The 27,709-nt window shown below is 39.2% G+C and overlaps 1 protein-coding gene across 4 annotated transcripts in view; it reads left to right on the forward strand.

Annotated features, from left to right (window-relative positions):
* UNC80 (unc-80 homolog, NALCN channel complex subunit) overlaps positions 1-27,709 on the forward strand; it is a 227,255-nt gene that overhangs the window by 182,407 nt on the left and 17,139 nt on the right. For all 4 annotated transcript variants that reach the window (XM_045034431.1, XM_023259652.2, XM_011285519.4 and 1 more), the window contains 10 exons: positions 1,567-1,602; positions 1,964-2,182; positions 13,728-13,928; positions 16,090-16,213; positions 17,178-17,303; positions 18,543-18,666; positions 19,404-19,610; positions 22,570-22,754; positions 23,601-23,766; positions 25,264-25,443. In XM_045034431.1, the coding sequence (XP_044890366.1) occupies positions 1,567-1,602; positions 1,964-2,182; positions 13,728-13,928; positions 16,090-16,213; positions 17,178-17,303; positions 18,543-18,666; positions 19,404-19,610; positions 22,570-22,754; positions 23,601-23,766; positions 25,264-25,443 (1,568 nt within the window). The remainder of the gene's footprint in view (positions 1-1,566; positions 1,603-1,963; positions 2,183-13,727; positions 13,929-16,089; positions 16,214-17,177; positions 17,304-18,542; positions 18,667-19,403; positions 19,611-22,569; positions 22,755-23,600; positions 23,767-25,263; positions 25,444-27,709) is intronic.

Genomic DNA, 27,709 nt, shown 5'->3' on the forward strand with positions numbered 1-27,709 from the left:
TCTCCCTTCCCTGCTCATGTTCTGTCTCTCTCTGTCTCTCAAAAATAAATGTTTAAAAAATTTTTTTAAATAATAAAAAATTAATAAATACCAAACCCAACTGTAAATTACTCGAGTGATGGTTAACTCATGCCTCAATTTCCTATAGTAAGAAAAAATAAATAGGGGCACCTGGGTGGCTCAGTCGGCTGAGCATCCAACTTCAGCTCAGGTTATGATCTCATGGCTCATGAGTTCGAGCCCCGTGTCAGGCTCTGTGCTGACAGCTCAGAGCCTGGAGCCTGCTTCAGATTGTGTGTTTCTCTCTCTCTCTCTGCCCCTCCCCGACTTGTGCCATGTCTCTTCTCTCAAAAATAAATAAACATTAAAAAATTAAAAGAAAAAGAAAAGAAAAAATAAATATACTGTTAAGTGACATTCAGGAGCTCGGTTTAACTACCAGATGAAGGGTACATGGGAAAAGAGAGCTTCTAAAGTCCTATTATTAATCAATCATAAAGCAATAAGTCTCCAGAGCTAAAAAGAAGTCAGCCATATTTCTTCTTCTGATCACTTGAAACAAAACACATCATGTTAAACTGTAACTTAGATTCACGTTACTTTCAAAAATTTTCAAAAGTCCCCTCATTTGGCTGTATTCCGTGACTTCGTATATGTTTATCTTTCTACAAATTATATACCAATGGGACAGCTTTCATAGCAGCTATAATTGCATGTGTGGTAGCCAAATGAAAGATAAAGATTTTGTAGTTTAGGATTAGTATATGTGCATTTGTGAACTTATCAAAATGTGTAGCTTTGGGGTGCCTGAGTTGGTTAAGCATCCAACTCATTTTTTTTTGGCCTTTATTTTCTTTTCTACAATTTTTTAAATATAATTTATTGTCAAATTGGCTAAAATACAGTGCGTAAAGTGTGCTCTTGGTTTTTGGGGTAGATTCTCGTGGTTCATCGCTTACAAACAACACCCAGTGTTCATCCCAACAAGTGCACTCCTCGATGCCCATCACCCATTTTCCCCTCTCCCCCACCCTCCCGTCCACCCTCAGTTTGTTCTCTGTATTTAAGATCCTCTTGTGGTTTGCCTCCTTCCCTCTCTGTTTGTAGCTATTTTTTTCCTTTCCCTTCCCTCATGGATCTTCTCAAGATCCACATATGAGTAAAATCGTATGTTATCTGTCTTTCTCTGACTAACTTATTTCTCTCAGCATAATACCTTCTAGTTCCATCCACGTTGCTGCAAATGGTAGGATTTCATTCTTTCTCATTGCCCAGTAGTATTCCATTGTGTGTATAAACCACATTGATTCCAGCTGAAGTCATGATCTCATGTGTTTGTGAGATTGAACCCTGCATGGGGCTCTCTGCTGACAGCTCAGCGCCTGCTTGGGATTCTCTCTCTCCCTCCCTCTGCCCCTCCCCCACTTGCTCTCTCTCTTTCTCAAAATAAATACATTTTTTAAGATGTGTAGCTTCAGGGGCTTTTCATGAGAAATAGTCCTTAAGAAGCCCCACCATAACCCTGTTCTTGCCCATAGTAAAGCAGACTGTTTTTCTGATCCCCAGGTACCAGGAACAAGGAGCCAAACTGCACTTTATCAGGTACAGAAAGACAAGCCCTGATTTCATACTAATTCTGACATCTTGTGATGATTGCCTTTTGAGCTGGGTTATGGTTCCATTAGATTTCATTTAATTAATGCATGACATACTATCTCTGGGTAAATCCTCACAAAGTGGCTCAGGTAAAGCTACTGTATTCGGAGATGGCAATCTCTTCCAGGTTGATAAACATTCTTTACCCTTCAGATGAGGTTCTCCTAGGCCCTGGCCTACTGCTTCATTAATGTGTATGAACATAATATAAGGAATCTTGGATTTTGCTTCAGTGTGATATCCTTCTCTCAGTGTTGCCACACATATACCTTTTCAGACCCCCAGGTAACTTTTTATAATTCCCCAGGGAAAACCTTCACTTACTTGAGGAAGGGCAAGGCCTTCCCAGGGAGGAACTGGATGAACGAATTGCTCGGGAGGAGTTTAGAAGACCTCGGGAGTCCCTGCTGAATATTTGTACTGAATTTTACAAGCACTGTGGGCCAAGGCTGAAGATCTTGCAAAACCTGGCTGGGGAGCCACGGGTTACTGCCCTGGAGTTGCTGGATGTGAAGTCACACATGAGGTATTGTCCTTGCTTTCCCTGGCCCTGAGTGTGGACACCACTTGGGATGTGTGTTTGGGGGTCTGGGTGCCGGGGGAGGGAGTCCCTTGGGATAAGAACTTGGGGTCCTCAAAATGATTTGTTTCCTGTGGCTTGGACGCATATAGTACAGCGCCAGCCAGGAAAATGTATATTAAGTCTATCAAAAAGGATCTCAGGATAGACGGGGAGAATGCTCTTGAAGACAGAAAAACGTTATCCGTATATTTGCTCCTCAATAAAAGAGAGTAAAGGGGAAATTTCATCACCTAAATTATTAGAAAAGTATCTTTTGTCCAAGTGCCATTTACTGCCCAGATTCTAATTTTTCACCAGAATCCAGAGTCTATCATTTTGCATGGAAAAAAAAATGCACTCCACTGCTTCTGCCCAAGGACTTGCTCTGTTCCTGCACTAGCTGGAGACTCAGTAATTGGCCCTGCAGGGAAGTGAGCAGTTTTAACTCTGAAACACACTTTGCTTAGATCCCTTTTACACAAATTGTGCTTGATGGCCTTCCAATGTTTCAAAAAGTGTCCTGGTGGAAATTCCAGTCTGGACGAGGCCAGTCATCATTTAAAAATTTTTAGTGATAGGACTTTCAAATATGGCTTTTATGATCTTGAGGTATAATCCTTCTCTCCCTACTTTCTTAAGGGTTTTTATCAAGACAGGATGCTGTATTTTGTCAAATGCCTTCTCTGTATCTATTGAGAGGATCATGTGGTTCTTGTCCTTTCTTTTATTGATGTGTTGAATCACATTGATTGTTTTGTGGGTATTGAACCAGTCCTGCATCCCAGGTATAAGTCCCACTTGATCGTGGTGAACAATTTTTTAAATGTATTGTTGGATCAAGTTGGCTGATACCTTGTTGAGGATTTTCACATCCATGTTCATCAAGGAAATTGGTCTATAGTTCTCGTTTTTAGTGGGGTCTTTGTCTGGTTTTGGAATCAGGGTAATGCTGGCTTCATAGAAAGACTTTGGAAGTTTTCCTTCCATTTCTATTTTTTGGAATAGTTTCAAGAGAATAGGTGTTAACTCTTCCTTAAATGTTTGGTAGAATTCTCCTTGAAAGGGATCTAGCCCTGGACTCTTGTTTTTGGGGAGATTTTTTTTAATGTTTTTGTTTATTTTTGAGACAAGACAGAGCATGAGCAGGGGAGGGGCAGAGAGAGAGAGGGAGACATAGAATCCAAAGCAGGCTCCAGGTATGCTGTCAGCACAGAGCCTGACATGGGGCTCAAACTCACAGAGTGTGAGATCATGACCTGAGCTGAAGTCGGATGCTTAACCCAGGCACCCCTATTTTGGGGGAGATTTTTTATTATGAATTTGATTTCTTTACTGGTTTTGAGTGTGTTAAAAATTTCTATTCTTCCTGTTTCAGTTTTGATAGTTTATATGTGTCTAGGAATGTGTCCATTTCTTCCAGATTGACTCTTTTAGTGGCATATAATTGCTCATAATATTCTCTCATTATTGTTTTTATTTCTACTTTGTTGGTTGTAATCTCTCCTCTTTCATTCTTGGTTTTATTTATTTGGGTCCTTTCCTTTTTCTTTTTGATCAAACTGGCTAGTGCTTTATCAATTTTGTTAATTCTTTCAAAGAACAAGCTTCTGGTTTCATTGATATGTTCTACTGTTTTTTTGGTTTTGATACCATTGATTTCTGCTCTAATCTTTATTATTTCCTGTATTCTGCTGGTTTGTGGTTTTATTTGCTTTCTTTTTCCAGCTCTTTAAGGTGTAAGGTTAGGTTGTGGATCTGAGACCTTTCTTCATCCTTAATGGGGAAAAACTGATAGCTTTCCCCCTAAGATCTGGAACAAGACAGGTATGTCCACTCTCACCACTGTTATTCAACATAGAATTGGAAGTCTTAGCCTCAACAATCAGACAACACAAAGAAATAAAAGGCATCCAAATCATCCAGGAGGACATCAAACTTTCACTCTTTGCAGATGACATGATACTCTATATGGAAAACCCAAAAGATTGCTCCAAAAAACTGTTAGAACTGATCCATGAATTCAGCAAAGTGGCAGAATATAAAATCAATGCACAGAAGTTGGTTGCATTCCTATACACCAACAATGAAGCAACAAAAAGAGAAATCAAGGAATCGATCCCATTTACAATTGCACCAAAACCCATAAAATACCTAGGAATAAATCTAACCAAAGAGGTGAAAAATCTATACACTGAAAACTATAGAAAGCTTATGAAACAAATTGAAGAAGACACAAAAAAGTGGAAAAATATTCCATGCTTCTGGATAGAAAGAACAAATATTGTTAAAATGTCGATACTACCCAAAGCAATCTACATATTCAATGCAATCCCTATCAAAATAACACAGCATTCTTCACAGAGCTAGAACAAATCCTAAAATTTGTATGGAACATTACAAGATCCCAAATAGCCAAAGCAATCTTGAAAAAGAAAACCAAAGCATGAGGCATCACAATCCTGGACCTCAAGCTGTATTACAAAGCTGTAATCATCAAGACAATATGGTACTGGGACAAGAACAGACACTCAGATCAATGGAACAGAATAGAGAACTGCAGAAATGGATCCACAAATTAATCTTTGACAAAGTAGGAAAGAATATTCAATGGAATGAAGACAGTCTCTTCAGCAAGTGGTGCTGGGAAAACTGGACAGCCACATGCAGAAACATGAACCTGGACCACTTTCTTACACCATACACAAAAATAAACTCAAAATGGATGAAAGACCTCAATGTAAGATAGGAAGCCATCAAAATCCTAGAGGAGGAAGCAGGCAAAAACCTCTTTGACCTTGGCCGCAGCAACTTCTTACTCAACACGTCTCCATAAGAATGGGAAACAGAAGCAAAAATGAACTATTAGGACCTCATCAAAATGAAAAGTTTCTGCACAGTGAAGGAAACAATCAGCAACACTAAAAGGCAACCAACAGAATGGGAGAAGATACTTGCAAATGACATATCAGATAAAGGGTTAGTATCTAAAATCTATAAAGAACTTATCAAACTCAACACTAAATAATCCAGTGAAGACATGGGCAAAAGACATGAATAGACACTTCTCTATGGCCAACCAACACATGAAAAAATGCTCAACATCACTCATCATCTGGAAAATACAAATCAAAACCACAATGAGATATGACCTCACGCCTGTCAGAATGGCTAATATTAACAACTCAGGCAATGACAGATGTTGGTGAGGATGTGGAGAAAGAGGATCTCTTTTGCACTGCTGGTGGGAATGCAAACTGGTGCAGCTACTTTGGAAAACAGAATGGAGTTTCCTCAAAAAATTAAAAATAGAACTACCTTACGACCCAAAAATTGCACTACTAGGTATTTATCCAAGGGATACAGGTGTGCTGTTTTGAAGGGGCACATGCAACCCAATGTTTATAGCAGCAGTATCAACAATAGCTAAAGTATGGAAAGAGCCCAAATGTCCATCCACGGATGAATGGATAAAGCAGTTGTGGTATATGTACCACTATATGATTTGATCAGATTAGATGCTATTCATGACCATAAACTTGATTTTGAGCTTCTGAGTTATCACAGCAATGAGGAGGAAATGACCAATTACAAAATCATAGTGTCAATAAGATAAAAGCATATGTGGTATATGTGGTATATGTACACGCACACACACACACACACACACACGCACGCACAATGGAGTATTACTTGGCAATCAAAAAGAACGAAATCTTGCCATTTGCAACTACGTGGATGGAACTAGAGGGTATTATGCTAAGTGAAATTACTCAGAGAATGACAAATATCATATGACTTCACTCATATGAGGACTTTAAGATACAAAACAGATGAACATAAGGGAAGGAAAGCAAAAATAATATAAAAAGGGGGAGGGGGACAAAAACATAAGAGACTCTTAATTATGGAGAACAAACAGAGGGCTACTGGAGGGGTTGTAGGAGGGAAGATGGGCTAAATGGGTAAGGGGAATTAAGGAATCTACTCCTGAAATCATTGTTGCACTATATGCTAACTAACTTGGATGTAAATTTAAAAAACAAATTAAATAAAAATTTTAAAAAATGTTACTGCTGTTGTGCCAGGCAGAGGACCTAGAATTGCATCTCTGTGCACTCATAGTTCATTCCTTCTATGGTGATGTCACCTCACTTGTGTAAATCCTGAAGTCTGTGTCTATATTTTCAGATTCTTAAAAGAAACATGATTCCAAAAAGATCTTCTATTCAGATTTGTCACGGTTTATAAAAGGTCATAAAAATTCCTTGAATGGAAAATTCCATGGGTGACAAAATATGCACTTAAAAAGTTTAGTATATCTATAGAGTAGAGTTAGGTTCTAGCCATTCAGAAATAATACTGCTATTTGGCAAAACATGCCAACTTCCTGATTTTTGTCAACTTTTTTTTCTAAAATTATCCCTTGAAAAATTTAGAAAGTACTACGTGAGGGAAAGTGAGAGCCCATAAATGTAGAGAAAACACAGCCTCTTCTCCTCCAAGCTAATTTCACATTCTCTGAGTTGTTGGCACACACTCAGGCCTCGAGAGCTTCCTATGTGTTCATGCTCCCACTGTACAGCAATGGAGAAGAGCTTATTTCACACTAAGAACTTCTGTACCTGCACTGGGAAAGGGGAGGAAAGTTTGTAGTATTAAGAGCCTGTTGCAATAGCAACCCAGTGCTCCATTCAGTCCACCTCTCCTCCTTTCCCAATGATCATGGCTACCTGAACCAAGTAATTCTGTGAACAGAACAACATCACATTCCTAGAATCAGAGAATCACTACTATCAACTGCCATTTTGTGGAAGTAAAGGGACAAGATTCCTTAAAAATGGATGAGAGAGAGAGAACAATCCTGATCATGAGTTAGTAACTGTCCTATAACTCAATCACTTATATCTACACTTCTTAAGGCATTTGGAGGAAGGGGAGAGTGTTAGAGAGGTCTGGAGCTCTCTCTAAGGGCCAAACCCTGTTAAAGGTTAAATAAGGTGTGCCTGGGTGGCTTAGTCTGTTAAGCATCCGGCTTCAGCTTAGGTCATGATCTCAGTTCACGAGTTCGAGCATGTGTCAGGTTCTGTGCTTACAGCTCAGAGTCTGGAACCTGCCTCAGATTCTGTGTCTCCCTCTCTCTCTTCCCCTCCCCTGCTCACACTGTCTCTCTCAAAAATAAATAAACATTAAAAATTTTGAAAAAAGAAAACTACTATAATGCATTGTTGCAAGTACTATATATCATATGTGTGTTTCTGTGTTTACTATTTTGCAAAATACTTGAGACAACTTAGAAAATTAAACAGGGGGATAGAATATATAAATTAGAGAGTCAGAACAAAGTAGAAAATTAGCAGGGAAATAATTATGTTTATGATAACATTAACATAGGAAATCTATATGATTTGATCAGATTAGATGCTATTCATGACCATAAACTTGATTTTGAGCTTCTGAGTTATCACAGCAATGAGGAGGAAATGACCAATTACAAAATCATAGTGTCGATAAGATAAAAACAATTAGTTGTTTGATAAAACATTGCTTTTTTAAAATACAAAGAATATCTCCTGGTTGGTGTTTGCTAAAAGGAAAGAGTGATGAACAAAACCTCCATAATAGATAAAATGCCAGTTTGATGTGGCTAGAGGCCAGTTGGTACTGAAAGTTGGCTAACATCATAATGTACTTCAGCAAGAGCAACCTATCTGAAGCCAAGATAATGTCATTGAAAAGCACAGTTATTTCATTGCCTATTGGAGGATAGGCAAAATTTTTACTGCCAGGACCTCTGCTAAATGACCTCTATTCATGCAATTTCTCACAACAAGCTTTTGACAAAAACAGACCTGCCATTATCTCTGGCCAAACAGAAATATTGTATGCTGCTAAGTAGGGATAGACCCGTGTACTTTGACCCTGCACCAATCAAAAGATATGTTAGGTTTTCTCTTACAAACTAAATATACATTTGGATATATGTAGAAGCCAGAACTGTGAGCACCTAGGTGGTGTTTTATGTCATAAGAATGGATAGTATGACTCAAGGAGAGAGGTTTGGTAAAACAGGAATGCCGTGATATAAAAGATAGGGAGATATTTACATGAAATATTTAATTCAAGGCAAAGAACCAAGAGACAGTACAAGAGGCAATCTTCACTCCTGCATTATAGGGTTGACTGCAAGGATCTCCAGATTCTTGGTTAGATAGAGTTACTGCCCTAAGGGAATCCAGTGTTTCATTTGCCTAACCCAGCAGTATACATAGCAGGATAATAAGTTCTGCAAATTCTTTCCTTCTCTCCTCCCTCCCCATGTCTCTATGTCGCTCTCTCTCCCCCATGTCTGCCCTCAGCTCTCTGCCTACATCTCTTCAACTCTCCCTCTCAATGGGAAAATCTCTTGTGTTGTCACTGGGAAAGGACCATAGGAATTTTTTTTTTTTTGACCAAGAGATTATCATCTGCTAGTGCAGCAAAGACTGTATTAAAGGAAATGTTTGTTTTATGCTCAGTGCAAATTCATTTTTTTAACACCAGCAGGGATTAGAGAAATTCAGATAGTAATGCATAAATGACTCAAGTTCAGTTCTAAATATTGTTTTTATACTTAAAATAGACAGTTTGATCCTTTCCCAAGCATTTCTTAATGTTATCTATAAAATAATAAGGGGAAAGAAATATGTGCAGGTAGATATGCTCTTATCTGTCATACAAACAACCTGAAAAGTAAAGAATTTTCTGCGTGGCACATTTGTGAGAAAGAGATAAACGGAAGAAGGCACGGGCTGTTTAAAATGATTTCTTTAAGACATGCGCGTTCACACACAATTTCCTCAAGTACGATGTTCAGTCTGGAGAGAAGACAATAACCGTTTCTTGATAATGAAGGGTTGACATGGAGAAGATGGATTGAATTCAGGCTTCCAGAGTAAGCCAAAAGGAAGAAACTGAGGGAATTTGGGGACCTAATATGAGGAGAGCTTCTCAGAGTTTAGACCTCCAAAGGTGGAGGGAGCTGCCTTATGTAGTAGTGAATTCCCCAACCATGGTGCTAATCAGACGAAGTCATTGTAGAGCGACCCAGGTGTTAGAGAGGCAGTGGCTTGGCTGTGATTCCTAAACCAGAGTGCCTGTCAGAATCACTAGGAGCTCTTAAAATATAAGTCCTGTCAAGCATTTGCCTTGTCTCTTTTGGAGTAATCAAAGAGAAATTTCTCCTTATTAGAATGTTATTGTCAATGCATGAGAAAAAGAGTGACACAACATTGTTATTGCACTACTTCTAATGAATTAGTGGATCTATGCAGTGATGCCTAGTGATGCCTAGGACCTATGCAGCTGACATCATAGAGACTGACTAGCAGGAATCATGTGTCTCCTGATGAAAATGCACATCACCTGTGAAATATGCTTTCCAGAAAATCAAAAGCTAATCTAGTCTAACCCCTAGTCTAACCACAAATGGAATTAAATTTGGAAGCAGTGGGATAGATTAAATGATAGCATGGAGAGTCTATCAGCAAAATCTAGAGTGTGGAAAACACTACAGGACAAGCAGCTGATTTCCTCAAGAAATAAATTACAAGAGAATCAAACAAGAGCAGAAGAGGAAAAACCTGCAAATTAAAAGAAACTCAAGAGAAATACCAACCCATTGAATGTATGGGTCTTATTTTATTCTTATTTGTTTTTTTAAGAAGTTTATTTAAGAATCATGAAATAGGGGCACCTGGGTGGCTCAGTCGGTTAAGCGTCCAACTTCAGCTCAGGTCATGATCTCGCAGTTTGTGAGCTTAAGCCCCACTTCAGGCTCTGTGCTGACAGCTCAGAGCCTGGAGCCTGCTTCAGATCCTACATCTTCCTCTCTCTTTGTCCCTCCCCCACTCACTCTCTGTCTCCTCCAAGATAAAAATAAATGTTAAAAAAAAAAAAGAATCATGAAATAATGTGGGAATTTTGAAAACTGACTGGATAGCTTTCTTTTCATAGTAATTATTTTTAACTTGGTAGCTGTCATAATTGTATTGTGATTGTTTTTTTTTTTTTTTTTTTTGAGTCCTTAACCTTAGAGACACACACTGAAATATCTGTACTGATAAAATGATTTGATGATTGGGATTTACTTCAAAGTAGTTTGGAGTAGGGGGAAGGGGAGTGATTGGGGGTATAAATTAAACAGGAGCGATTGTGAATTGAACACTGTTAAATCTGGGTGATGGGTACATGAGGGGCTCATTATATACTTGCCTCTCTACCTTTGTATATGTTGAAAATTTTCAAAATTAAAGTAAAAAATAGACAGATTTCTGGGCCCAATCCTTGGATATTCTTATTCATTAAATCTAGAGTGGGGCCTGAGAAATGAAATCTTTTATTTCTACTTTAGGCTGTATTTATTAAAGAGGATCCAGTCAGGGGTCCAACTTATGGACCTCACTGCCCAAGAGCTATTAAGATCTCTTTCAGAAAAAAAAAAAAAAAAAGGAAAGAAAAGAAAAGATCTCTTTTAACCATGAGATTGAGGATTATATCTTCAGGGCTTTTCCAAGGTAAATTTGCTTCAAAAAAAAATAGAAAAGAAAAAAAAAGGGAGAAGAAAACCTTGGGGTGCCTGGTTGGCTCAGTTGGTAGAATGTGCAACTCTTGATCTCAGGGTTGTGAGTTTTAGCCCCACATTGGGTGTAGAGATTGTTTACAAATAAAGTCTTAATTTGGCTCAGGTCATGATCTCATGGTTCGTGAGTTCAAGCCCCGCATCAGGTTCTGTGCTGGCAGCTGGGAGCCTGGAGCCTGCTTCGGATTCTGTGTCTCCTTCTCTCTCTGCCCCTCCCCTACTTGCACTCTGTCTCTCTTTCTCTCTCAAAAATAATTAAACATTAAAAAAATATATATATAAAATATAAAAGCTGATTTCTGATGTCCCTTTACTTGGAATCTCCTCTTCTCCTTTAGTAATAGTTCTGAAAACCCTTAGCACATGCATGCGTCCTGATGGTACCATGTATACATGCACTCTTAGACAACATGAGGCCTCTCTATTCCCCTTTTCCATCAGAATCCCCCTGTCCTGAATTCTGCTTCCATAGCATACTTTGGATGTCTGGCTAGACATATGCTGATTGAAACAAAAGATTCAAATAATTGGTAAGAGTGGCTTAATTACCCTTTACTTAAAGAAACTTGTTTTCAAAGGAATTTCTAGTACCTTAAAGAATATGGACATTTCAGTCACTGTGATAGGAGTCCTGGATATATATTTTAAAATATAAGGTTTTTTTTCGCCTGGAAAAAAAGTGAGGTTCAAATCCTATAACGTAGATGCAAGATATTACCATGAATGAGTATGCTTTGCCTCTTAATATCATCTTCTACACATTCTGCATCTACTCAATGTATTTGATAGCGAAGCACTGTAAAAGTTTAAAGTGCTGTCTCATTTTTTTTAAGATTTCAAATAATTTCTATATCCAACGAGGGGCTCAAACCTTCAACCCTGAGATCAGGAGTCGCATGTTCCACAACTGAGCCAGGCAGGCACCCCTAAAATGCTTTCTTTATAAAAGAACCCCCATGCACTGTTGGTGGGAATGCAAACTGGTGAAGCCACTGTGGAAAACAGTGTGAAGTTTCCTCAAAACATTAAAGATAGAATTACCATATGATCCAGTAACTCCACTACTGGGTATTTACCCAAAGAAAATGAAAATACTAATTCAAAAAGGTAAATGCACCCTGTTTATTGCAGCATTATTTACAATAGCCAAGATATGGAAGCAACTCAAGAATCCAATCCATCCATAGATCAATGAATGGACAAAGAAAATGTGGAATATATATATATATATATATATATATATATATATATATATATTGGAATGGAATGGATTATTACCCAGTCACAGAAAAGAATGAAATCTTGCCATTTGCAACAGCATGGATGGAGCTAAAGGGTATACTGCTAAGTGGAATAAGGGAAAGACTGATTCCATGACATCTCACTCATGTGTGGAATTTAAGAAACAGAACAAAGGAACAAAGAAAAAAGAGGCAAACAAGAAACAGACTCTTCACTATAGAGAACAAACTAGAGGTTGCCAGAGGGGAGGTAGGTGGGGGGAATGGGTGAAACAGATGAAGGGGATTAAGAGTACACTAACAATGAGCACTGGGTAGTGTATAGAATCATTGAATCACTCTATTGTACACCTGAAACTAGCATAACACTGTTATCTATACTGTAATAAAAAAAACTAAAGTTAAATAAAATGAAACATTTGACTAAAAATAAATAAAATGCTTTCTTCTTCATATAAAATTAAATTCAGGGGCACGTGGGTGGCTCAGTTGGTTAAGTATTTGACTCTCAATTTCAGCTCAGGTTATAGTTTCAGGGTTCATGTGATCTAACCCCATGTTGGGCTCTGCACTGACAGTGCAGAGCCTGCTTGGGATTCTCTCTCTGGTCCTCCCCTCCCCTCTCTCTCTTTCTCTGTCTCTCTCTCTCTCTCAAAATAAATAAATAAACTTAAAAAAATAAATTTAATTGGCTTTTTAAATACCATGTATACCATTATATTTGTATGATTTACAAGTTGGAAACCCATGTTTAGTTTTGAAATTTATTTAGTTAACCAACTATTGCATTTACTAGAAACACACTTGCCCAATCAGTCCTGTTGGTCAGCTCACCTTCAGAAATTCTGTACTTAGGACATAGAGCATGGACCTGTGTCTGGTGACAGACCCTGGGCTACACTTGGAGGAAGTACATTCCCTTGGTGTGCTTGGGTGGCTCAGTTGGTCAAGTTTCTGACTCTTGATTTCACCTCAGGTCATGATCTCACAGTTTGTGAGATTGGGCCCCATTTTGGGCTCTGCTCTGGCAGCATGGAGCCTGCTGGGGATTCTCTCTCTCCCTCTCTCCTCTGTTCCTCCCGAGGTTGCTCGCTCTCTCTGTCAAAATAAATAAATAAAACATTAAATATATATATATATATATATATATATATATATATATGCCTTTGACCTTAACTATGGGCAGCAAAGGAGCTATGGAGCCATGAAGTTTATTTGAGCCCTTGATATTAGTGATTTTATTGTACATTTAAAGTTTAAGTTTTGTTTTATACCCATATTTGTGTATATACGTACCTTTCACATATATGCATGTAGGTATGTATTTGTGTATGTGTGTATCCTCACATACATATACATGCATACATATTCTGTAGATATGTTTGGCCTGTCCTTAATCTCTCTGGGTTTTAATTTACTCATCAGATGCTATTCACATTTACCCTCTGGAATATTCTATGATTCTTTGCTAATATGTATGTGCAGGTATCAATGTATTGGTCATGCAAGAAGACCTAAGGGATAGAAGGTAGAGGGAAGAATGTTTTTAGTTCAGGGGGTTGGTATGCTGAAAGAAGGCTGATTAACATGGTGCTATACGGGGAAATCCCCACTGTGGCATTCTACTCTTATTCTTTAAAAAAAAATGCAGGTTGGCAGAAATTGCACACTCCCTTCTGAAGCTGGCACCATACGACACCCAGACAATGGAGAGCCGTGGGCTTCGGCGCTACATCATGGAGATGCTACCCATTACCGATTGGACAGCCGAGGCAGTGAGGCCAGCCCTTATCCTCATTTTAAAGAGACTGGATAGAATGTTCAACAAAATTCATAAGATGCCTACTTTGAGGTGAGAAGGCCTCCTGGTCAACCGTTGATATTGCGGATTCAAAGTTGGGGGTTACTGTCTTTTAAGATGGCGGCACAATCTGGAGTTATATGAATGACTTGAAAGTTTTCTGTTGGCATACGTGCATAGCTAACCAGGTATATGGATGCATGAGTAGCAGGGTCTACATTTTGAAGAAATAACATATTCTTTCAAATTATATGTGTTCATCTTGAAAGTTCTGTTCATTTCTTAGCTATCATGTTCCTCATCTGACAAACATAAGAAATTCAGTGAGTATCCTTCAATTTCTTTTGAAATAAAGCAGAGTATGCCTTATAAATAAAACCACTGAGGAGAAAAGAAAAATTAATTTGATGTTCAAAAAATACTGTCCTTAGCATAGTAGTTTAGTTACCAGTTTAGAGAAAGGCAAATCTTAATAATAAGCAGCCACATAGGAGCTGGAAAGAATCCCAGGATTAATAACAAATACCTAAGTTTCACCTTTTCATCTAATTCAGGGTGATACTAAATTAACACAATTACCCTTTGATCTCTGTTCAGTAACCTGCATTATTCACTGATAACCTTTCTATGCAAGGAACCAGACTACCTGGAGATCTGAGTCCAGTTTGGAAACCTGTAGACAGACAGTTCAATTGATTAAATGTTGATAAACCTACTAACTCAGAAATTTCAAGTTTGATTTCATGAGAGCATTTTCGGTCCCTTTAATATTAACCACAAATCAATGCAACTCTTGTCCAAGAATTTGTAGCACTTAGCATTCAATTTGTCAGAACTTTTCCAGGTTTTAGCCTGTGCTCTTTTGTTCATTTATGTAGCCATCAGGAGCTGTTGGATTTATAAAAAAGAAATTGAAAGATTTCATTCCAGCAGTTGATATTTTGTTCCTATATTCCTTTATAACATGATGACGAATGCCTATATGTTATTTCAAGGTTATTTATTTCAGTGGCATGGAAATGTCTGTGTCCTTACAGCACACCTATGTTTTTAGTGGTCCCAGTGGAACATTTGTGCCCTTTGGTAAATGGCCACAGTCTTATAATTCTTACAAGGGTGTGTCAAAATAAGTTCTTTTTCTTAAAAAAACTTTGTATGTTAAGATATTAAGCATCTCCATAGCTGACTCATTTGTCATATAATCAAGCCCATTATAGAGAACATCATGCTTCTTAAAAGTAGATTTCTGAATTAATGCATAGATTGGCCAATTATAGGCAATTTATTTGGGGTACAGCCTCAGAATTTGAGGTTGCCTTGGATTTAATTTTTTTAGGTGATCTCAGTTCAACAAGGGAAATGTTGATTGAACCTGACCTTGTAGGTTACTTGAGAATCAGGGATGTCAATATATCCTCACTTATGAACATTTTCATTTCATCATTATAGATATTCTACGTTGGTTGGAAATATAAACTTAGAAATTGTTTGCAGGATGATATTTGGAAATAGTGTTGAGATCAGTAAAACCCAACCTGTTTATTTGGGGGCCACAGAGATGGCTTTTTTGGCACGAAGACAATTACAGACTGGATTGACTTTATTACAGAAAATCCCATGTCCATTTAATTGTGTTTAGGACCATAGAAAGTAGCCAAAAAATATCATTTCTTAGGAGGCCAAGAAAGAATGCTTTTTTAAATGGACGATTATCTTCTAATGTCATGTTTTTGGCAGGAGTTAACCCATATAAATCTAATTAGTTGTATCCTGGTGTAAAAGCTGATGAGATCAATTGTAGTCTGATAAATAGATTTCAGAAATGCAGCCTGTGGTCAGATTAGTTCTGTTGGATGTAATGGCCCCTATGCTGGGTTTCCTATAATTGTAGTCTTATACCCTCTCTCAAAGCTAAAACCAGGGAACTTAAAATGCAACCCATTCATCATCTCTGTTTTTTCTTCAATAGATTTTGTCTCATTAGTCGAGTGGGGCAGGAGTGCCTCTGCTACGTTTTCAGTATCTTCTTCCCTTCCCAGTGTGCTCTGTGCTTTTGGAACAACATGGGTAAACTTCATCCCGTGTGAAGCACTTTGTTGTCTCAGACACCTGTCCTGTCTTAGATGGTGTCAGAATCACTGTCTCATTCACTTGTTTCAGACTGACTCCAGAAGGGAGCCACGCTGCTAATGGCTCCTATATTGTATTCCAGGCGACAGGTTGAGTGGGAGCCTGCCAGCAATTTGATTGAAGGGGTTTGTTTGACACTTCAGAGGCAGCCAATCATATCCTTCCTGCCTCACCTTAGGTCACTGATCAATGTCTGTGTCAATCTGGTGAGTAGCCAAGTGGCAATCTTATGAAACTTTGCAAAATTTAACTAACTCTGCTATTGACTTCTCTGAATTGAAGATTTACAGGTCAACCACTTTGTGCCCCTACCTACCCATGAAAACAGACGGCTCAGGTGACATTGAAAACAGTGAGGTACATCTCAAGGTGGTGCGTGGGGAGATTAGGGGCCCATCTCTACACAGGTGGGATTTTGGTGTGCTGCTTCCCACGCACTACTTTGACAATTTGCCTCTTTAAGTTGCGCTGAGAGTTGAGGGCTGCCAGTTGGAGAGTGGGGTGGTGGAGACCGCACAATTGGCTAGACGTTGAGGTAGTCTGGGGTGGGAGAGTTTAAAATGCAAAGAGATTTTTTTTTCTTTTTTAGTGCAAAATGATGCTATGAGTTGGCCAGTCTAGGATTTATGGGAAGAAAAAAAATTTTTTTTTACCATGGATGTAATATCTAGAGTCTGGTCCTCACAAGGTTTTGTACAATGTGGAAACCATGTTAGAGCATTTCATTGAGTAGGATCTGCTGCTTAACTAGTTGAGCAATAAGTCTATAGCTGGAATGCCTAGTGCAAATAGAGCTATGCCATCATCATTGTTGTCAATATTTGCTCCATCAAAGAATGCGGACTGCATTCCTTTGAATTCACCAGTAAGTATGTCCAATCTCCTGATTAGAATAGTTTTTGGTTCATCTCTCATTATTTACATAGTTAGCTACCAACAACATTCTACAAAACCTTGGCTGAATCCAGTGTCATGTTCGATCTGACTCTAGACATTACATGCCTTCGGAAGAAGGCAGCAAGAACAGATAGAAAGTAACATGCCCAACCTTCAAATTATTATTATCATCATCATTATTATTATTTTATTATTACTGAATGAGACTCCCTTACTACGGTTGCATGAAATTGCAATAGTCAAGGCTGGTCATGTGCTCTGTTTGTATTTCAGGTGATGGGAGTGGTAGGACCTTCCAGTGTTGCTGATGGATTACCCCTTCTTCATCTCAGCCCTTATCTCTCACCACCTCTGCCCTTCAGCACAGCTGTTGTCCGGCTTGTAGCATTGCAGATACAGGTGTGACTGCCTTACCTGTTTGTCACGCTCATTAAGTTGCTGGTTGAGGCACCAGATCATGGTGTTCTCTCTATTTTTTCTGCAAAGGCTGGGCAAAATCTGTGAAACAAAAGTGTAAACATCTCCAAACTTTTATGGGTTTGGAGCTTCAGTCCTGAGCTTGGCCCTAAGTTGTGCTTCTGTAATTCTTCTCGAGATCTCAAAAATAGCAGAGTCATTCAGTCCTGCCACAATCTCAAGAACCACTTAAGTCATTTCCAATGTGTGCAAAACCTTAGGAAAATAATAGTTCACAGATAATCAGCCCACAATTGTTAATTAAAAGACACAGTAATATTCAAAGTCTGGTTTTAAATTATTCACAGAAAGAATTGCAATATAAAATTCTTTCAAATGTTATTACTAGACTTTGAATATCTTAGTTTACTTTAATGATTGTGGGTTGAATACTGTGGGTTTCTTTTTTTTTTTTTTTTTTTTTACTCTCCCAGTTATTTTATTTCTTAAAATAATATTCCCAAGGCAAAAAGTGCAGAATGCCAATTCCCCTGCCTCTTTCTGTGTGTCACCTGATTTTAGAGAATGGTAGATCATCAGTAAGCTCTGTGACTGATGGGAAATACACACTTGATGTAAATGGATAATGACCCATCCATTGTCTGACAACTATACTTGATGGTCCATCATCCAGAGAATGGGTGATAGTACAAAAGAAATTAAGCAAGAGCTTTGGCTACCATGCAGAAGGGCAACAATGATCCCTAAAGTGATACATCTTTATAACCTGTGTACAGAGATCATATATTTCTTTCTATATTGCCTATTCCTTTCTGTTTTGGAGAAGGCCTTATGCAGAGGTCAGAGGACTTCTAAATAACTTCTAGGTGAACAGGTGGCAAGCTATCATTTATTCCTTCTCTTCTATCTCTAAAATATTTATTGGTGGACACATGGAGAAAATGAATGGGGATGTGCAGTTGGTTTTTGTGCCAGACCATAAGTATTACAATTTTGCATTTAATATTCAAGATGTTACTGTTTTTTAGGTATAGAACTCTCAGTTATGTCAAGCAAATGGTAAAGTATCAGTTTTGAGTGAATCTTGTACACTGTGCAATTGAACTCATAGTTTCCAGGAGCAGCCAACAGGGAATCACCGTCTTCATCGTGCTGTATAAAAACAAACATACCAAATGGGTGTGGGGTCAATTAATCTTTTTTTCTATTATTGCTGCACAGGCTTTAAAAGAAGATTTTCCTTTAAGCCATGTGATCTCCCCATTCACCAATCAAGAGCGAAGGGAGGGGATGCTTTTAAATCTACTCATCCCATTTGTGCTCACAGTAGGATCTGGAAGCAAAGGTCTGATTAATTTAACTAAAGGAAATTTATCACTGTTGTGCTTTCTTTAGTGGCAGACTGTTATTTCTTACTCTTTTTCCCATGAAGGCCATCACTGAAGTCCATCTGAATGATTTAAACAGGGTTGCCTTAGGAAATAGAGTTTTCCTTTCTTTTCAGTTTAGCTACCCTGGGTCAAGAGTTTCTCTACTCCACTTCATGGAAGATGTGTCCTGTTTAAAATCACTTGAGTACAGCAAAAATCGGGAGAACATTGTTTCCATTAAGAAGATGGTATTAATTGAAATACAGTGTGGTGTGAATTGACAAGTGAATGCACTTTATAATCTACTGCCATTAGGGTTAGCGTAAACCCCGCCATTGCCATTAAATCCAATATACTTTCATTATTCTTCCTTCTTGGGGTGTTTTTCTTTTAGGGAAAGTTTATCTCAAATGTAAAGACAATACGTTATGAGTATTTGAGCAGAAAGAAAGAAAGCAGATCGCAATGGTAAGCGGGAGATTTGGCTAAGAACACAAGCCCTTGGGTGCTGACTATGGAGAAAACACCCAGTATCAAGGGATGCTGTTTTTGTCCAGAGGAGAAGCTGTACTTGGTGGGGAAACACCCGAGTTTCTAGGGTACTCTAGTCTGGCATTGGAAAGAGAGCTGAATTTTACTGTGTCTAATGTAGGAAGTCTACCTTGTGATTTGCTTTTCTTTCCACTTCCCTGTTGCGAACTCTGTCCCTTAGATAGCCCGTGGCTGGAACAGCCCGAGGTACAGCTGCTCCTGCAGACAGTCATTAATGTGCTCCTGCCACCACGGATCATCAGCACGTCCAGGAGCAAGAACTTCATGTTGGAGAGCTCCCCTGCCCACTGCTCCACCCCTGGGGATGCCAGCAAAGACTTGCGCAGGGAAGGGCTGGCAGAGTCCACAAGCCAAGCAGCATACTTGGGTAGGTCCTATCCCTATGCCCGCCCCCCCCATATACACACACACTTGTATATATACACACACACACAAGAATATATATATATGTTTGTGTGTGTGTATATATATGTATATATGTATGTTTGTGCATATACACATGTAATGTAAATACTTACTGAGTTATGTTACACCTTGACTCAAAAAGTATTTTAAAAGACCTCAGTCCAGAGGTATTTAAAGAAGCCACTTCAGCAAGCAGGAAGCATCACCCTTGCAAAAGAGTCTGTAAACATATGCCAGAAAACAAAGTAGTTTCCTATCTGTGGTGCCTAAATTACTTGGTTGTTTTTCTAACAGCATCTGGACATGTAAGGAAAGCATCTGTAGTAAGAATTTCTCCTTGCTGGTTAAGTGTGAGATCACTAATGAGGTTACCTATGGTAGCTGTTATCAGATGTAGACTACGTCTAATACACAGAGACACTGAGTCGCACGGCTCATGGGCCTCACTGGTGTGTCGTCTATGTGAACGGAGCCCCTAGATTGGGGCAGTCCACATCCTGTGCAGTAAGACATGGTGGCCTTACAGGACATTATGCTCCCTACTAGCTAGTTTTCTTCCCTTACTATAATAGCATCTCTAAATCTCTATCTTAATTTTCATTCTGGTGAGGCCAGTCAACTGGTTCTCCCCCATAGGCTTGCCAGTTTCCTTCTGGCTTCCACTGCTACTTTTCTATCACCCCATCCCTGCCTTTAACTTGGTCCTGCCTCATGGAACACTGGAGCCCCCCTCCTTGGCCCTGAATGCACTAAGCTGGAGAAAAGCCCCACTCCTGCCATAGCACTGAGAATAAGGAGCACTGGCAGCAGAACATCTCAAAAGGAGCAAGTTGAGAAAATCATGCCTAACATTTTTCAATTTATCAAAGTAGAGCTTCATGTGGGGGGTATAAGATGAACCATACACACCGGTAAAAACAGGTCCTTGGAGTTTGGAATGTGTGAGGAGTTTGGACTATATCATAAGGGGAGATCTTGGGGTGCCTGGCTGGCTCAGTCAGTAGAGCATGTGACTCTTGATCTCAGGTTGTGAGTTTGAGCCCCACATTGGGCATAGAGATTCCTTAAAAAAAATAAATAAGTATTTGAAAAATATGTGATTGACAATGAGAATGAAAAGGAAAAAAGGAAACAAGCATGCATGTGCACAGGACCTACCCATATGGGGCTTGGTTGCCAAAGCCGTGAGAATGTGGGGTTCAGATAAAATCTAGACTCTGGGATAAAGCCGTGCATAAGGTTTGGGATTGCACAGAGGAGGAGGGAGACGGTGGGCTTTAACACATAAGGCCAGGATAGGAGAAAACACTTGATGAGTAATTATTTTCAATTCACTCTGCCTTCTGCCTTTTTAATGAAGGTGGATCCTTTGGTTACTTGGCCAGGCCACTGGGCCTCTGTTTCAAATCGATTTTTGCATTTATTTTGGGCACTTACTGTGCACTAAGCAGTATTTTCTATACTTTGAATCCTCACAACAACTCTAAGAAGTATAAATGTTCTTCTCATTTTAGGAGTGAAGAGGCAAAGGCCCAGAAAGGTTGAGTAACTTCCCTAAAGTCACACAGTTAATAAGCAGCAGAGCCAAATTTCAAATCCAAGCCACCTGGCACCAGAGTCCCTGCTCCTGAGCCCTTTGCTATCCTGCTTATGTACTGGGCTGAAAGAGGTGAAGGTGGGCAGCAGAATGGCAGAAACACAAAGAAGGCTAATAGGCACATAACAGTAGAAATGTCACCAAGCTCAGGGTAGGGAAAGAGGAGTGTTGCTTTTTGTTCATTTGTTCGTTTGTTTAGTTAAGGGAAAGGAATGGGGGTGAATGATTGCTGTGAAGGTGAGATTTTGAGGAGGGTGGGTAAAGAAGACTCTTACAACATCCCTCTCTGTGTTACATGGCATGGTTTTCCCCTGGGAATGTCCTAACTACGTGATAAAGGTGTTTGCGCCTTTTAGTTGCTGGGATGGGCCTTACGACATGATCAGGAAGGCCAAGGCTCCCTTGACTGCCCCACGCCAGACCCTGTGCAGAGAGCTGAGATGTCAGAGGACGCTCCTGCCATAATGTTTGACGTCTCTACAATATTCTGTTTGGTCCTGACACACTGTTTGGGAAATCTTCTTCCTGAAAAATAAAATAAAATAAAATAAAATAAAATAAAATAAAATAAAATAAAATAAAATAAAATAAAATAAAATAAAATAAAAGTAGATCGTGATGGGGCTGCCAGAATCTAGGAAGAAAGAGATATTGCAAAAGAAATTCAACAGGCTTAAATAATAAACATGATGTGCAATGTGAGAGGGGGGAAGGAGGGAGGGAGAATGGAGCTTTTTCACCTGAAAGGATATACTCAAATGCATTTCCTGGTTCTCTCTGGGGAAGAGATGGGGCTGGCAAGGGAGCTGGGAAGGGGAAGGACTTTTTCTCTTTGAATTCCGTGTATTTCTGTATGGTTTGATTTTACTTTAAACAACAAGAATATATTATGTCTATGCTTAAAAGAAAAAAGTCTTTTAAAATACCCGTGTTTTAGCTTAGGGTATGAGTAATATGCTGGTATTACCATAAGGCCACTAGGACAAAACTTTCAGAAAGCAAAATATTAGCCACGCGTTCTGTTTACAACACATTTCCCTTCCAATCCTGTGAACCGCTGCGCTCTGTATTTTCCGCAATGGTAGCGAAATGCGCTTAAGAAAGATGACTGCGTTCTCCTGATCAGAATCAAAACATGTTGACCATCCAGATTTTTATCTTGATGTCAGAATACTCTTGCCCAGGAGTACAGGTACGTTTCTGGAAACTTGAGAGGATTTAGAAATTCAGAACATTTTCTGACACATAAAGGGCTGTGGCTGTGAGCAGCGTTCCTCTAAAGCACAAGTATGCGGACTTACTCTTCTCTTTTCCTCGTGTAAAGCGCTGAAGGTGATTCTCGTCTGCTTTGAGAGGCAGCTGGGAAGCCAGTGGTACTGGCTGAGCCTCCAGGTGAAGGAGATGGCCCTGCGGAAGGTGGGAGGCCTGGCCCTGTGGGACTTCCTCGACTTCATCGTGCGGACCCGAATACCCATCTTCGTGCTCTTACGCCCTTTCATCCAGTGCAAGGTGTGGTGTGTGCTTTTCCTAGCAATGACAAGCCCCAGGAATGTGCTCTTCTCCCAGTTAAGGCAGGATTGCTGCTGCCGTGCTCGTGGGACACGGGATAGCTAGTCAGTAGGACCCTGTTAATACCATGCTTGATGAGAAAACAGCTCAAAACAGGATCCCAGAGGACAAAACTTCGTGTTAGAAGCACCGTCGCAGTGAGACCTTTATTCTAGTCTGTAAAACTCGGCCCTCTGTCTCTACTCACCACTGCCCCCTAGGGGAAAAGGGAAAAAAAGATTGACCCAATGGTACCGTCTGAAGAATGTTCTTTCTTCAGTGACACGACAGAGATCTGATTTTAAATAATCATGAAAAAGAACAGTTAAGGCCTGTTTCTCCCCTCCCTCAGTATTCATCTACTGTGTTATTCTTTTCCTGCCCCGATTTCCTGAGGCAGTGATTCAAAATAATGTATTGATTAAGAGCTTCCCGTATAAGGCACTGTTCTAAAAGCTTCACACATGGGGCACCTCGGTGGCTCAGTCGGTTAAGTGTCCGATTTTGGTTCAGGTCATGCTCTCACAGTTTCTGAGTATGAGTGGTGCATGGGGCACTCTGCTGTCAGCACAGACCCCGTTTTGTATCTGCTGTCTCCCTCTCTGTCTGCCCCTCCCCCGCTCAAGCATGCCCTCTCTCTCTCTCTCTCTCTCAAAAGTAAGTAAACATTTAAAGAAAAATAACAAATAAAAGCTCATATGTATTACCTTACTTAATCCTCACAATCCACTATAAAATAGGTACAATAATTAGCCCATTCTACAGATGGGAAGATTGAGGACCTGAGAATCTCTCCCCTCCTTTCAGCTTCTGGCCCAACCAGCAGAGAATCATGAAGAGCTTTCTGCCCGGCAACATATTGCTGACCAGCTGGAGCGGCGCTTCATCCCACGCCCTCTGTGTAAAAGCTCCCTTATTGCTGAATTCAACAGTGAACTAAAAATTCTAAAAGAGGCAGTTCACAGTGGCTCAGGTGAGTAAGTGTGGGGTATTTGGAACTCACAACCTACAAAGAATGCTGCTGTCCAGGTCACCACTCTTTTTGGAACCATGGATGAAGTTAGCCATGCAGTCCACTGGTAGATTTGACCATGTGATCATTACCAACAACAAGGCAGGGGAATCTTTTCTAAACTTTTTTTTTTTTCAGTCTTCATTTCAGCAGTTAAGCTCTGACTTGACTACTTAACAAGAAAAATCGTATTGGAATTCTTGCCTTCATTTCCTTTTTGGAAAGGAGAAGCAGGATTCGCATTCTTTGAACATCTATTACATAGTAGATAATTTCATGGATGCTATTTCATTTAATCCACACAAATGCCTGCAAGGTGCATAAGTGAGAGTCCACTTAAAGAATGAGGACACGGAGACTCAATAGAGGGTAAATAATCTACCCACCTGACGGTGACCACAGTGAGGGGACTTCCAACTAGTATGATTGCTTACAAGCCTTTAACTTTCACAAGTTGGGGGAGGAAGTATTGAATTAGAGTTGGCAGGCTAGGGGTCCTTGCTTTACTTTATTCAAAAGGTTTTCTTTGGGGAGTGTACTGTTTACTTTTTACAATTATTAACAGCATTACCAGGAGGGAAAACAAATCATTATCTGCCATTAGAGGGCAGTCATTACCCATAAGTAGTCTCCCATATGTGTGGCTTCTTTTTCTTTCTAGAATTTATTATTACTTGCAATGTATTAAAGACAGATTTTGATGAGTACAGTCTTAGTAAAATCTGCAGAGTGCCATTCAAATATTCTGCTTTATGATAAAATAATTTGACATATTCAAGGGGATATTTTTTAAGTTATAATTTCCAGAAAAGGAGAATGGAAACACAGCTTTGATTTGTAATCTGATTTTGATTGAGAAGTTCCTATCAGACAATGTATTTATTACTCCTGCATGCTTGTGTGAGCTAAGGTATATTTCTCAGTAAAATCTGCCAAGTTGGAAGCTTCCATTCATGTCAAAATTATTTTGCATTCTTCCAGGCTTAGCATATGGTATCTAAAGCTATGAGAAAAGAAGCCACATCAAAGCATTGTACGTTATTAGAGATGTTATATTCCCGTGAAGAAACTATTCAATTATAAGTAAATCAAATGCCAATTCCCCTTCTCCTCCTCCTCCTTTTCCCTCTTCTTCCTCCTCCTCCTCTTCTCCTCCCTCCTCCTCCTCTCCTCCCCCTCCTCCTCCCCTCCCTCCTCCTCCTCCTCCTGCTGCTTCTGCTGCTTCTTCTTCTTCTTCTTCTTTCTTCTTCTTCTTCTTCTTCTTCTTCTTCTTCTTCTTCTTCTATCTTCACTTCCACTCACTATTTTATCCTAAAGACTATTTATCTAGGACACACTATTTCACTGACCTTTCCTAAAAAAATACAAGTAGCCAATACAAAGGAGGAGTTTGAAGCAAGCATTTGTTTTCCTTCAAGATGCTCACCATGGATTTCCTTTGGTCTCTCAACCTCCCAGCTTACCAAGGGAAGACGTCCATCAGTACTGTGGGCACCTCCACCTCCGCTTACCGCCTGAGCCTGGCCACCATGTCCCGCTCCAACACGGGCACAGGCACTGTCTGGGAGCAGGACAGTGAACCCTCCCAGCAGGCTTCGCAGGACACCCTGAGTAGGACTGATGAGGAAGATGAGGAAAGTAGGTCACCTCACAGTATGGGGTTGATGGGGGGGGGTGGCATTGGCATGTGTGACCCAGCTTGGCATGCAAATGAGAGCTTGCAAAGGATTTCTGCCATTCTGACCCTTTCCAGTTCTGATCCCTTGGTCATTTTTTACAAAAAGGATTTAAAATGGAATTGTGACCATGATTCCTACTGCCTACTCTTCTATAAATTCTTTGATAGTCTTGGTCATTTGGAAGGAATTCAGACAAAAAGTAAATCTTTAGTGACCCCCACATTTTTTTGAGCTTGTATATTGAAACTTTTCCACTTATTCTCATTTAAGTGGTAGTTAGGTAACTAAGGGAAGTGTTTATTCCCCTTTCTCCTGGCTATCTTGCTTAGAAAGCTCATCAGCACTTACGTGACCCTATTGGGCAAGGAAAAGTAAGCAATGCATGTACTCAGGACTCAGAAAAGACCAGTCAGCTACACTCTCTAGAACATAAACCAGTAGGCTTTCATGGGGGAATACAACCCAAGAGGGAATACAACCTAAATTTGAATTAAGAGTATCCCTAATGACTGAGGCAGTCCAGGAGCTTCTACTTCATATGCCTAAGATTTGGTGTCATGAAATGTGGGAAAATCTAGTTGAGAATATACTTCATGTGTATGCTTAATAGGAGTAGGTTTTAAAAGTAAAAAGTAAAGGTCCAATGAAATACCATGGTAATTTACTTATTTTTATTGTCTTGATTATTTTCCAGTTGTGTTTCAAAGACCCTCTGATATATAACATTTATAGCAAAGCATGCTGTCAATGTCTTAAAAATGAAGAAGACAAAATGTAGATCTTCACTCAGAGCCTCTCCATGTCAAACAACAACAAAAAGCCTCAATCAAAACTAGAAAAAATAAGAGTTGAGGTTAGAATTTTAATTAACATGAATGAAAGTATTTTAGTACCCTATTATACTTGGATGTGTAGGAGAGAGAAAGAAAGAAATGCAGCAACATTTCCAGATTTTGTTTCAGGGTTAATTAGATAACAAAGTGATAATCATATTGTCCTTCACTTGACCTACAGATATACTTGTTTCAAAATCACCCTGGTCATTGTGCATGGAAATACTCTTCAAATTGTAATTTGGGCAATCTTGGAAAATCTTGACCTAGGAAACAAAATGAGAGAGATAAGGATCAACAGTTTTTATATTCATTAAGTCCTTATAATCGTTCCAAACTTCAAGTAGTATCTGTTTTTCTTTAATGCTTGAAGTAGTCTCTCCCAGCAATCTTTTTAATTATGGGAAATTATACCACCAATCTTTAGTAGAGCTAAATATTTTTTGTAGGTAACCTTAGGAATAAGTAGATGTCCTAGCCAGCAGGAAGGAAATAGAGAAGAAAAGTAGAGAGGACATAAACAGAATGACCACTAGCTAGGGGCCAGCACTTACACACTGATGAATATGTAATTTTTTGTCACTATCTCTGCTCTTAGACATCACAATCATCCCAATGGAAACTGAGTTGCTAACAAATGTGTTGTTGTTATGTGGGTGTGTATTAATTTATATAGGGTGGATATGAAAGCCAGATGGTTGACTCTTTTGAATTAAACTATTTTCCCATTCTATCATCAAACCTGTCTTAAGACCTAACAGGTACAAGATGAGGAACAAGAATGAGAAAAAATAAATTCTCTGAGATCTTAGATCTAGCCCTGCAGAGGAGATGACAAACATTTTTGGTAACATTTAACAAAAGGGTGAATGGAAAGCAACACATAATTAATCATCAAACAAATACTGACAAACTTTTAAGTGATATATGAGTTTAAATAGGGGGAAAAATCAGTGAGATCTGATTTTTGTAGAAATAGCTCTATCTACCTTACCATGTTTTTCATATTTTTAAGGCGCATTTATTTACTCTCTTCTCTGTGAACACACCTAAAAAAGAAATACCACTCTATAACAAGAATCAACTTCAAGTCAGTCACTAATATTTCTGACACTTCATATACACCTTTGAGTTTTAAAGAAGTTTTATTAGAAATAGGACTATTTGGGGTATTTTAAATGCACAATGTCAGATGATCTTATATGGTAGCATAAGTTCACCACAACACTATGTTAATCAAAATATGTTTACTGTTCAGCAACAAACAACATTAACTCACTTGAATGAGATTACCTGTCACAAATACTGTGTTAAAGCTAACTTTCATGTGGGTTTGAACACATTACCACTTCCATGAAGAAAGTAAGACTACATGCATACAGTTTAAAACTT

Source organism: Felis catus, chromosome C1, assembly GCF_018350175.1.
Source record: "Felis catus isolate Fca126 chromosome C1, F.catus_Fca126_mat1.0, whole genome shotgun sequence".
NCBI lineage: Eukaryota > Metazoa > Chordata > Mammalia > Carnivora > Felidae > Felis > Felis catus.